General features: G+C 39.9%; 1 protein-coding gene across 1 annotated transcript in view; it reads right to left on the reverse strand.

Annotated features, from left to right (window-relative positions):
* Positions 1-12,192, reverse strand: part of LOC122554461 (laminin subunit gamma-1-like) — a 72,700-nt gene that overhangs the window by 18,945 nt on the left and 41,563 nt on the right. The window contains exons 13-18 of the mRNA XM_043699528.2: positions 10,530-10,686; positions 8,862-9,067; positions 7,348-7,424; positions 7,088-7,225; positions 4,131-4,275; positions 2,179-2,328 (exon numbers count right to left, since the gene is read on the reverse strand). Coding sequence (XP_043555463.2) covers positions 2,179-2,328; positions 4,131-4,275; positions 7,088-7,225; positions 7,348-7,424; positions 8,862-9,067; positions 10,530-10,686 — 873 coding nt within the window. The remainder of the gene's footprint in view (positions 1-2,178; positions 2,329-4,130; positions 4,276-7,087; positions 7,226-7,347; positions 7,425-8,861; positions 9,068-10,529; positions 10,687-12,192) is intronic.

Here is a 12,192-nt window from a genome sequence, read left to right on the forward strand (position 1 = left end):
CTGCACGCTTGAGAGAGGATCGAGCTTCAGTAGATGTAACAGATCAAAGGGTAGAGTCAAGACAGAAGTACAGAAGAGCAATTTGGAAATGAAGATCAGAGATTGGCAGAAAGAGAAAAAGAGAATAAAGTTAAGAATATACCAGACTGGTTGTTACAATGATAGCAAAAAGACAAAACTAAAGGCTTTGCATCTGAATGTGCATACCATTCTTAATCAAGTAAATTAATTGATAGCACACATTGAGACTAATAAATATGGTCTGATGTGGCTGCATGATGACCAAGATTAGATCTTGAATATTGAGGATTATATGAAATTGAAGAAGGATAGGAAGCCAGGTCATGGTGGAGCGATAGCACGGTTAATTAAGGATGGTATTGGTGCAATAGTTAGAGATGGCCTTGGTTCAGGAGCTCAGGATATAAAATTGGTCTGTGTGGTCTGACAGGACTAGACAGGGCAGGTACAGGAAGGAAACTCTCAATGGCTGTGGAGTCCAGACAGCCTAAGGATACGGGGTAAACCATTCACAACTGAGATGAGGAGAAATTTCTTCACCCAAAGAGTAGTAAGTCTGTGGAATCACCATTACAGAAAGCAGTCAAGTTCAAAACATTGTGTAATTTCAAGACAGAGTTGTACACAGCACTTGGGGCTAAAAGGATCAAAGAATATGAGGAAAAAGCAGAATCAGGCTACTGAGTTGGATGATCAGTCCTAATCATAATGATTGGCAGAACGGGTTCAAAGTGTCAAGTCACCTCCTCCTGCGCTCCTGTTTTCTATGTTTCTAGGTGAAGATGAGGACCAGTAAGGAAAAGAAGACACAAATGGATGTGGTCTACAAACTGCTTAACAGTAACCACAGATCTGACTGAATTCGACATCCAATTTGACAGGTACAAAAGTGAGTCTATGACTAGTATTTAAAAGTTATGTAAAACAACTATGTGGGCATGAAAGCTGAGCATGGTGAAGTGAACTGGAATGCTATGTTAGGGAATATATCAAATATAAAAGGTAGTGTAACAATAGTGACTATGGAGTAGCAATCCAGAACTCCAGGCTAATGTTCTGGGAAAATGGTCTTGAATCCCACCGGTAAATGGTGAAATTTGAATTGAATAAACATCTGGAATAAAAGGCTAGCCTAATGATGACCATTGTTGTAAAAGCCCATCTGGTTCACTAATGTCTTTTAGGGAAGTAAATCAATCATATGTACCTAGTCTAGCCTACATATGGAGGAGTAGCACTGTTAAGGATTGGTGTAATAGCTTAAGATGACCTTAGTTCAGGAGATCAGAATGTACAATTGCTTTGGTGGAGGTGAGGAATACCAGTGGAAAGAAATCATTAGTGGGTGTGGTTTGCAAACCTTCTATCAATGTAGGATAAAATAAGAAAGAAGAAATGTTGGATGCTTGTGATAAAGGGACTCCAATGTGATTGACTCTAAACTGCAATAAGCTGTGGTCAAGGCAGCAAAACTCACATGGATGGATGAATAAAACATAAAACATGTATATTGAAGATTTTGGCTTGGTATTCACTATGATCTTACATCTATTATTGCATCAATGATCCACTGCCCACTGTATCCAAATTTCCCCTCTCAGCTTCCAAGAGCAAAGCTTTGAGCATGAGTGTGAATTTATTAGATACATCCTTTAATATCCCATATTTCAATTCTGTAATCGACAGGCATGTGCAGAAGTTGGACATTCAGTATAACCAATGCAACAAGTTTGATTGAATAAAGATATAGCTGGTATGAGAAACTGCCAATGACTTGGGTTTGCAAAAGTAACTAGGTAGTCAAACAGAGCTTTAATTCTATTTTTTTATCATGGCTAATCTAACAAAAGGCTTACTTCTATTTGAATAGAATATTTTAATATTTTATTGTCAATAACTCATGACCAACAAGAATATTATTTCTGCAATTTACCTCATGAACGTGAACACACTATTAACTGCTTTTATATCTTTAATTCTGGTGAGGGAAGCCAGCTATACAGCAAAGCACAGGTTTTATCACAATATTATCTCACAGAGAACAACTCAACCTTTGTTTTTTTAACAGTGACATAGAACTCGTATCAAAGTGAGCAATAATCACACATCTTTCAGAGTAAACGCTTTCATTTAACAGAATTGTGTTGAAGGGCTTACCCTTTGCTCTAGTTCTCCATTGTCTAAAATTTTCCTGACATCTCTTTGGAAGTCCATCACATTATTCTTCAATCTTTCGTATAATTCGAGTTTCCCGTTCAGTTCAAGACCGATGGCACTTTCTTTGAACTGGAGCTCATTTGCTTCAGCCTGAGGGGTATAAGCAGGGATGAACTTTGCACTTTGATTGCTCCTACAACCTTCAGAATATTCATTACTATATATTTAAACTTCATCTGTAATCGTTCTGTATTTATTCCCGATTTCACAACTACTCTTGGCCACCTCAGCTCACCTCACAAAGCAAGGCAAGGTAGAGAGGATGAAAGAGCCTTCATGAAATGGTTAGCACATTTTTGTAGTTACTTGGAAATGCAAGGTTTCAACATACACTGAGATTGTACAGGACATTGGTAAGGCTTCTTCTGGAGTACTGTGTCCAGTTCTGGTCGCCCTGTTTTCGGAAGGTTTGGAGATGCCAGTGTTGGACTGGGGTGTACAAAGTTAAAAGTCACACAACACCAGGTTATAGTCCAATAGGTTTAGTTGGAAGTACAAGCTTTCAGAGCGCCGCTTTTTCATCAGGTGGTTGTGGAGTACACAGCACTCCGAAAGCTAGTGCTTCCAATTATACCTGTTGGACTATAACCTGGTGTTGTGTGATTTTTAACTTTGTTTTTGGGAAGGATATTATTAAACTGGAGAAGGTTCAGAATTGATTTACCAGGATGTTGCTGGGTCTGGAGGGTTTGAATTTTGAAAATAAGCTGAATAATCTGGGACTTTTACCCTGGAGCGTACCAAGTTGAGGGGTGACCTTATAGAGGTATATAAAATCATGAGGAGCATAGATAGGTGGATAGCAAAGATTTTTGCCTCAGGTAAGGGAGTTCAAAACTAGGAGGCATATTTTTAAGGTGAGAGGAGAAAGATTTAAAAAGAAAACGGGGCAACTTTTTTACAGAGTGTGGAATGCGTGTGGAATGAACTGCCAGAGGAAGTGGTGGATGCGGGTACAGTTACAACATTTAAAAGTCATTTGGATAACTACATGAATAGGAAAGATTTGGAGAGATGTGGACCAAATACAAGCATATGGGACTAGTTTAGTTTGGGAACATGGTCAGTGTGGACTAGTTGAACCAAAGAGTCTGTTTTCATACTGTTTGACTCTATGACTCTAAGATTCACTACTCATCCATGCAGTGCCCCTAATATTGGGAGGGGGAAAGTCCAAGTTTAAATAAGATTATCAATTCAATAGACTTGTTTTTAAATGAGTTTCAAATAATAGGAACCTATATGAAGGCATTAGCTCCTGCAAGCTCCTATTGTCCTTTTAATGAAGTGACTGTCTTTCACCTTCTGAAGCTGGACAATAGGCTGGGTCACCCATTAAGCTGGGTCAGCTGGGTCTGATACTGTCCTCGCCTGACAATCATATATCTATTTGAATTAATTATATACTCAACAATCATGAGAAATACATTTCTTTAATGCACTCAAGTCTAGAGGAACTGAACCCAGTTGTAGCATCTCACTTATACCCCACCTGCACTCAGTTAATGCAGCATAAACCATGAGATTACATCTGAAATCTGCTTAACTGATGATTATGAATTTATATCGTGTTGGGCAGCTCACTGATGAAATGAGCTAGTTTGAAAATAACAGATACCCAAGAACCCCCATCTTAGTTCCATGTAAGCAAGAGAAAACTTTAGGAGCAAGTTCACAATCATTACTGATGAATGGTTATGTAAAAATCATAAGAGAAATAATGGACATATTATTTCATTTGTCTTCCAGTATCTTCACCAAAGTTAATTGGTGCCATTTTGGTTTGAGATGGAAGATTCCTCCAGTTGAACCAGCCGCATAAAATAATAGAACTAGTAATCAAGATAGATCATCTCCCACTTCCAATAAACAAACTTGCAAATATTACTTACCTCAAGGGCATCTATGTCAATTGTAGGGATGTTGTTCAGCTCATTGTAAATCCTCTGAGCCCTCTCACTAACTTTCTGTGCTTTTGAGGCTATTCTGTTTGCTTGTCCATCTAGTTCATCTGCCAGGTCACTGATTTGTTTAGACCTAATAAAACAAAATCTCTTAGAGTCATGCAAATAATAGGTACATGCCGTGGAACTGAATTATATCTTTGTCCAAAGCATTGCCTCATTAAATAACCCACTAATATTTTAATTTAAATTCCACCTTTTCTTGGATAATTTAACTCAACTATGTTCCTTTTCCTGGTTGCATTAGACTTGCCTTCATTCTTATACTCGGGCATTACTGTGTCACACTATGTTACATCTTGGATTCTCTTCTCCATCTACAAACTTTCCAAAGTGGATTGAGGTTCTCTCCACTGCCAGATAACTGTAAAACCCTACTGTTTCTGGTACTTTTGCCAATAGAGAGACAATTGCAGCTACTCATTCCTTATTAACAATGTTAAATAATTGACACATTACTTTACGGATCCAAGTGAATTAGAAGAGACCATAGATTATTTTACAGAACTATCCCCGTACAAGTTCCATTGATGATGAATGCCATTCAAACCATTGTAGTTCAAAAAAAACAAACATAAGCTTGTCTCAGTTCTATGCATTTGGACTGGAACCCATTACTGCATCATAAGTGCCTTATCCTCTCATTTGCAAAATCAACTTTGAACATTAACGGTTTCAGCTGAGCATCAATTACAACTGCAAAGAATTATTGCCTCCAATCAATAGACTTCTTACAACCCACAAACAGGACTGCCCTGGCAGACCCAATATTTCAGCATGCTCCACGCCACTGCTCCCTTATCTTCTCGTCTTTTGAATTTATTTCTTTTCTTGACTCTCTTTTATACCCTCTTCTTAAATTGCTCCCCACTTTTATTCATGGCCCTTTTGATGCTTTGTGTTGGTTCTATAAATGCCAGTTTTCTGATCATAGTCGTCCCCTCTTCGCTATGGATGTACAATCCCTCTACACATCCACTCCCCACCAGGACAGTCTGGAGGCTCTCTGCTGTTTATATCCACCTCCTTCATCTGGCTGAGCTTATTCTCACCTCGAGCAACTTCTCTGTAAATTCATCTCATTTTCTCCACGCTATCGGTGTCACTATGGGCAGTCATCTACAGGCTCCCCAGTAATGCACGTCTCTTTGTGGGATATTTCTTGTTCAAGCCTTACTCAGGCCCCCACCCACAATGTTTTCTCTTATACATCAATGATGCCTTTCATACTGAATTGGAAAAATTAATCAGTTTTATTTGCAATCGCCATCCTTCTCTCACCTTCACGTAGTCCATCTCTGACTCTTCCCTCCCTTTCCTTTTCTGGGGATAGGCTCTCCACTGAAACCATTAAAAAGCCCACTGACTTCCACAATTACCTCATTACTCCTCCTCACATGCTGTTTCCTGCAAGGATTCCATTACATTCTCCCAGGTTTTCCATCTCTGCCGTTTCTGTTCTGATGTTGCCTCCTTCCATGACCTTTCTCCTCAAATGAGGATTAGCTCTCTCATTGAGGTTGACAGGGCCTTTAGCTGCCTCTGAAAAATTTCCTGCACTTCTGCCCTGAGCCCTTCCCAGAACAAGGACAAGGTTCCCCATGTCTTCCCCATTCCAGCAGTCTTGCATTCAAATGATCATCGTACAGGATACCACCACCAAATACATCTTACCCTGCCCTCCACTATCAGCATTCCAAAAGGAATGTTCTCTCCCTGACATCCTGGTGTACTTCTTAATTACTCTTAATGCTTCCTCACTCCCCCGAGGTATCTTCCCATGGAATTGCAGGAGATATACCAACACTCATTCACCTTGTCCCTGTTCACTAACCAATACACCAAACACTTTGCCCCCTCCACTCCAATTTCTGCAGTGACCATTCCCTCCAGACATCCTGGTCTACTGCTCCATCACTCCTAGCACTCAATCAAACACCCATTGCACCTTCCTATGCATTCACGGAAGGTGTAACACTTGCTCATTCACCTCGTTTCCTCCCCTTGCTGACCTAACATACTTTCCAGGTGAAGCAATGTTTCACTTGTATTTCTTTCAATCTAATCTACTGCATTCACTGTTTACGATGCGGTCTCCTTCACACTGATGTTGCCAAACTTAGACAGGGTGACCATTTTGTGGAACACCTCCACTCCCGCTATGGGAATGATCCTGACTTTCCAGCTCCTTGCTGTTTCAAAAAACATCTTACTTTCATACTGATGCTTCTGTCCTGGGTCAACTGCAATGTTCCAAAGAAGCATGACACAAGTTCAAAGAAGAACAATTCATTTTCTGCTTAAGCACCTACAGCCTTGAGGCCTCAATATTGAATTCCATAGCCGCAGAGCCTGACCACATGACGTCTGTGTTCTATTTTTCTTACATTCTCTTTCCCTCCATTTATCAAACCTCCTTGTCTTGTTGGTGTCTTTTTTTCACTTTGCCCTCAATAGAGAGAAACCATTCTCTCCCTTTCACACCTTAATTTACTTAAAATACATCTTAAAATCACCTTAAAATACATCTCTTTTTCACTTTTATCCCCAATAACAACCATTTTGTCTTTTGCATTGGGCCTCCACAACATCTGTGCTCTTTGCCACTCCTCTACCTCTGTCAAATGTATAAAAATATTATTTTCCAATTCTTTTTCGTTCTAAAGAAGTCATGTTGGGCTCAAAACATTAACTCTGCTTCTCTCTCCATGGATGCTGCCAGACCTGTTGAGCTTCTTCACATTTTCTCTTCTTGACCTCTTATACTCATTCTATTCAAAGTATACAGAATCCTTACATGAGGTGAAAGAACAATGTATTAAGAAGCATTTAGTATTCAAATTAGTGTTCTTGTATACTTCCCATCAAAACTTAATCTGACTTACTGCTGATTTATTAGATTGATGGACTCCATGGTCTTCTGATCATCTTTGATTACTTGGGTAATTAATTCAAGGGCTGCAAATGCTGACTGGTTGGCAGTTCTGCTGAATTGTTCTATGTCATCTGCGTCTCTCACATGTCTGAATAGAACAAAGCAAACATGAAAAGTTCTTAACGTTTCTCTGCTATGATGCTGTGAGATAAAACTAAGAATAGGAAAAGTGCTGCAGGGCAGAATGCAAATAAAAAAGACCACCCTTACTTATCTGCCAGTCTTTGAGCCTCATCTGCTAGACCTGCCAAGTTGTGGCCTCCAACAGGACCTGTAGGTAATGATGGCTGCAAGAAATAACATGCCACTTATTTAGTTTGGCAACAAGCTTTCAATTATCTAAACATTAAAAGTTAACAAAACAAAATTCTCTTCCTTCCTGAGAATGCTGAATTATGCTTTCGTTGGACGCTGGCAATCCTTTGTTTCTTCGATAAGCAAACTTCCATTATAAATCAACACATTTTCCTGCAGGCTTCCTTCTAAATTAAAAGGAATCAAATCCCTTAATTCTCCAAAACTAATCTAGTGCTACACAAGTTAATTATGGTCACAGGCCAGATGACATCAGCAAACTCAGTGCAGCCTCAGTATATATGACACAGTTTCACAATAAGCAGTGCAGCATATCAGATAAAGCTGTGCATGACTCTTTGACGAGGTTTTAGGAGAAGCAGTCTGCAGCATTGTCACATAATTTGATGTCAAGCCTCCATGATTTGAGACTGGATTTTACAAACTTGGGATTGGGGATACAATTGCTTACACCTCACAGCTCCCAACCCTTCCCCCGTCAAAGTAAAGAAAACTCGCCTGCAAACAGGACTTTTGAAAAGCCAGCCCCAGCGATGGGCATCCTGAACAAACGGAGGATCAGACTCCCTCTCCTATTGGAAGGGGATCTGACCCTTCAGGACTGTCAGCCAAATGAGATTGGCTGGCACTCTTACAGTCTCAGCAACGCCAGATCTCATTAGTGGGAGCAAACAGTGTGACAAAGAAAATCATGCCATCTGCACCAATGTAGGTCGTTAACAAGGATGGCACCTTGGGAAGGGTGCAAGGCGTTTTCAGCAACAGGGTTGAAGCCAGAAAGGGAGATACAAAGTGGGGTACAATCGAAGGAGAAGTGCCTTTAAAGATCAGGGGCCACTTCCCAACTCTTGGTGCATGTAATCCCTTCCTTTCCTACCTTTTCAACAATCATGAGTGGGCAATATTTGACTACTTGAGGCCTCAGTATTTCCTGGGTGCCTTATAAGCCCTCACTCATATTATAAAGTAGGGTGGCTAGCTAGTGGGCTATCCACTTGCTGTATTGAACATGCACTCCTGCCACACACACACAGCTTGGGACAGAATATTTAGCCCTGTACTAAGACCTAAATGGTTCAACAACATCATATGAATTTCAGATGTGATTTTTGCATTAAGATAGTATCATAACATGAAACAGTGCAAAACCTACTACAGGCTATGACATATAAGAAATGGTATCATATTCACAGACTATGTCATAATTTGCATGTTTCACAACATTTTCCCTTGGTATAGGATTTATTAATTTTTTAAAATGCCAAGACTGCCCTGGATCTTTCACTGTGTTGACAACATTTGTGTCCTTACTGTTTTCCTTTCTGTTTTATACACATGAACACAACTGATTGAGTTTATAACCTTTAAATTTGAAGAAACAATACTTGTTTTGAATCCAGACAACTTACCATTCGGCTCAGTTCTGTCCTGCTTTCCTGGATCTTTGTCCTGACATTGCTGAGCGACCTCTCTGTGCTCCGAACGCGATCTTCATACAATACTGTCAACCGCCGAGTCTCATCAATTGACTTCCCTATATTGTTCAGGCGACTTGTCTCAACACCCAACTTCTTGTTAAGATTTTTCAATTGGTCAAGGTTGTTTTCATCATCCACTGTAAAAAGAATTCAATCTTTACTGCTGAGGCCAAATGTTGTTCATTCTTAAATTTATCTTCTGAAGTTCCCCTCCCCACTTCATTTATTTCTGTTAACTCTAATAGCTCATCTAATTTCTTTTTGCTACCTAGACGAGGAGGAACCCAGACTCCATTGCCTCACATTAGTTGCTTTCAGCTGATATGACTGTAGCAGCCTCTGATTTCAGCCAGTGAGTGCAAGCCCAGTACAACCATACTGGAAAAATGATGGATGTTAAATAGTATCAGGATTGGGTTTAGTTGTATGTCTTATGGCAGAATGGCTTGGTGAATCTATCAAGGATGGCCTGCTGGAGGCCAGCTGATGCGTAGGATCATATAAAAATGACCAGCAGGACAAGATTAGAGAAACGTCATACCTCTGTGCTTACTATCCTCTGGTCCCACAAATTCCATCACACTGTAATGTTTTCTCTTGGGAAAGACAGTATTTTATTTTAAAAAAACACGTAGTCAATAAGGTGAAGCAAAATAAAAACTCCCTCCCCACTACCTTAAGCAAATGAAGGATCCAACCTCGATCGTTCCAGAGAGCTACAAAGTAAGACTCTGAGATGTATCTTCATAAGAAGGTTGACATGCATTTTCATACATGGTTATGAGGGGATCTAACAGTGCCCTAGAGAAGTAACTCTTCAATGAAAGAAAATCTAATTAGATTTGAATTGAGGAGGGGGGACATAAAGAGGTCAAACAGAGTCACAGAGTCATAGAGATGCACAATACGGAAACAGACCCTTCGGTCCAACCCGTCTATGCCGGCCAGATATACTAACCTAATCTAGTCCCATTTGCCACTTTTGGCCCATATCCCTCTAAACCCTTCCTATTCATATACCCATCCAGATGCCTTTTAAATGTTCTAATTGTACCAGCTTCCATCACTTCCTCTGGGAGCATATTCCATACATGCACCGCCCTCTGTGTGAAAAGGTTGTCCCTTAGGTCTCTTGTAAATTTATCCCCTCTCACCCTAAACCTATGCCCTCTAGTTCTGGACTCCCCCATCCCAGCGAAAATACCTTGTCTATTTATCCGATCTATGCCCCTCATGATTTTATAAACCTCTATAAGGTCACCTCTCAGCCTCTGACGCTCCAGGGAAAACAGCCCCAGTCTATTCAGCCTCTCCCTATAGCTCAAATCCCCCAACCCTGGTAACATCCTTGTAAATCTTTTCTGAACCCTTTCAAGTTTCACAAGACCTTTCCGATAGGAGGGAGACTAAATTTGGACAGAATATTCCAAAAGTGGCCTAACCAATGTCCTGTACAGATGCAACATGATCTCCCAACTTCTATACTCAATGCTCTGACCAATAAAAGAAAGCATACTTGGGGAAAAATGGATTTATATTTGTGTTTTATGCTAAAAAACTTACAACCTGTTAAGCCACTAAATAAAAATAAGAATTTACTTTCTGCTTTTTTAGCGTCGGTCATCATTCTGTTGAGGACCACTGATGCTTTCCTCAATCTTTCATCAAAGTCCTTGTCACTTGAAGGGTTCCCATTTATCTTCACTCTTGAGATAAGAATTTCTAAATCTCTAACTACATTCTTGTGTTTCAGTACCTGAACAGAAGACAAAACAGACATAAAAAAAATATAGTAAGAAACCAAAGAAAGATTCTAACAGTCAGCCTGTAAACTCTTCTTAGTCTCCAAAATTACAAATCATTAAAACAGAGACAAAAGTTTTCAAAATTTTTCTACATTTCCGGAAGGATGAATGGATGAATTACTGTCACGTGTATTTTACAATGAAATACAATAAAATACAATGAAAAGCTTTCATTTGTTGCCATAATCTGGCACCATTTTGATAGTTTAAGAATAAGAGCAAATTAAAAGATATAGTCTAAAGAGAAGTCCATCAATGGATGAATTCTGAGCCAGCTCCAAACCACCACTGCCTGAAAAGCAAACGTTGTCTCAGTCCCAAAGAACCCTAGCCGTCCTCCCATTAGAGAGAGACGCCTTTTGGTGGATTTAACCTGAGGGTCACCACACTTCAAACACAGGGGTGGGGTTAAGGAGGTGAGGCCTTCATACAGATCTCAGCAAGTACAGAAATTGCACCTACACTATTGGCACCACTTCTGTGTTCGGAAGGATAATACCAGAAAGAATTCAGGCACAGATGGTTGTGGGGGTAGAAGAGCTGGAATAATTGTTTTAGGTTGAATTGCAGATGATTCCATAATCTAGTTCATGCTACTGTTGATTTAAAATATCTTCAACTTCAATTCTAAAATTGTTTGCATGCCTTCATTTGAAATCTCCAATTTTTGCTGTCTCCAAGTTGGAAGGAGTTTGTAAACAAGTGTAGGAAGTGTAGGAAGTTAGCATTTTGTTAGAAATAGTAACTTTTTCTGAAACTCTCAAGTATAGCTTAATTTCATTGCACTGTCCTGTCTGAGAAATGAGGACCATAATGCTAACATAAACTAGCTAACAAGCCCCTGAGCTTTGCTGTTTAAAATTCGTCTGTGAAATGTTCAAATAAATTGAGAGTGATAGGATAGGTTGGTTATGCAATCCGAAAACCTGCACTTTATCTTCTCATGATAACATATGAGTGATTAAGACAAGAGGTGGGGAGAGAGGGGATACTTCCCTGTGTTCCTTTGTGAATTGTTTCCTCTGTGACTACAGGCAGTGCACATTCCAAACTTACTGTTTAGCAATTAAAATGTCACATGTTAATTCCTCAACCTTTTCTTTACAAAACCTGCTTCCATTGTCTACTTGCATTTTTCAATCATGCTGGCCTGCAGTGAACGGCTTAGAGTTGAACATAGTTTCATAGATGCTTGCCTTCCATGCTAACACTGTCCATCTCACCATTGTTCAAATGTGAGTTAATTCAAATATTGGAGCTTGCAAGTGGATAGGGATCTGCCAATAATTGTGGTTAGAGATAAAAAACAACTGCAGATTCTGGATTCCTAGGTAGACAGGCAGGCGGCTGGAAGAACACAGCAAGCCAGGCAGCATCACAAGGTGGAGAAGTCAGTATTTCAGCTGTAACCCTTCTTCAGAACTGGAGGTGGGTTTAAGGGGGGCTGCAGATAAAGG

The sequence above is a fragment of the Chiloscyllium plagiosum genome, unplaced genomic scaffold, assembly GCF_037043375.1.
Source record: "Chiloscyllium plagiosum isolate Xiang-an unplaced genomic scaffold, Cpla_swu_hap1 HiC_scaffold_9, whole genome shotgun sequence".
In the NCBI taxonomy this organism is placed as follows: domain Eukaryota; kingdom Metazoa; phylum Chordata; class Chondrichthyes; order Orectolobiformes; family Hemiscylliidae; genus Chiloscyllium; species Chiloscyllium plagiosum.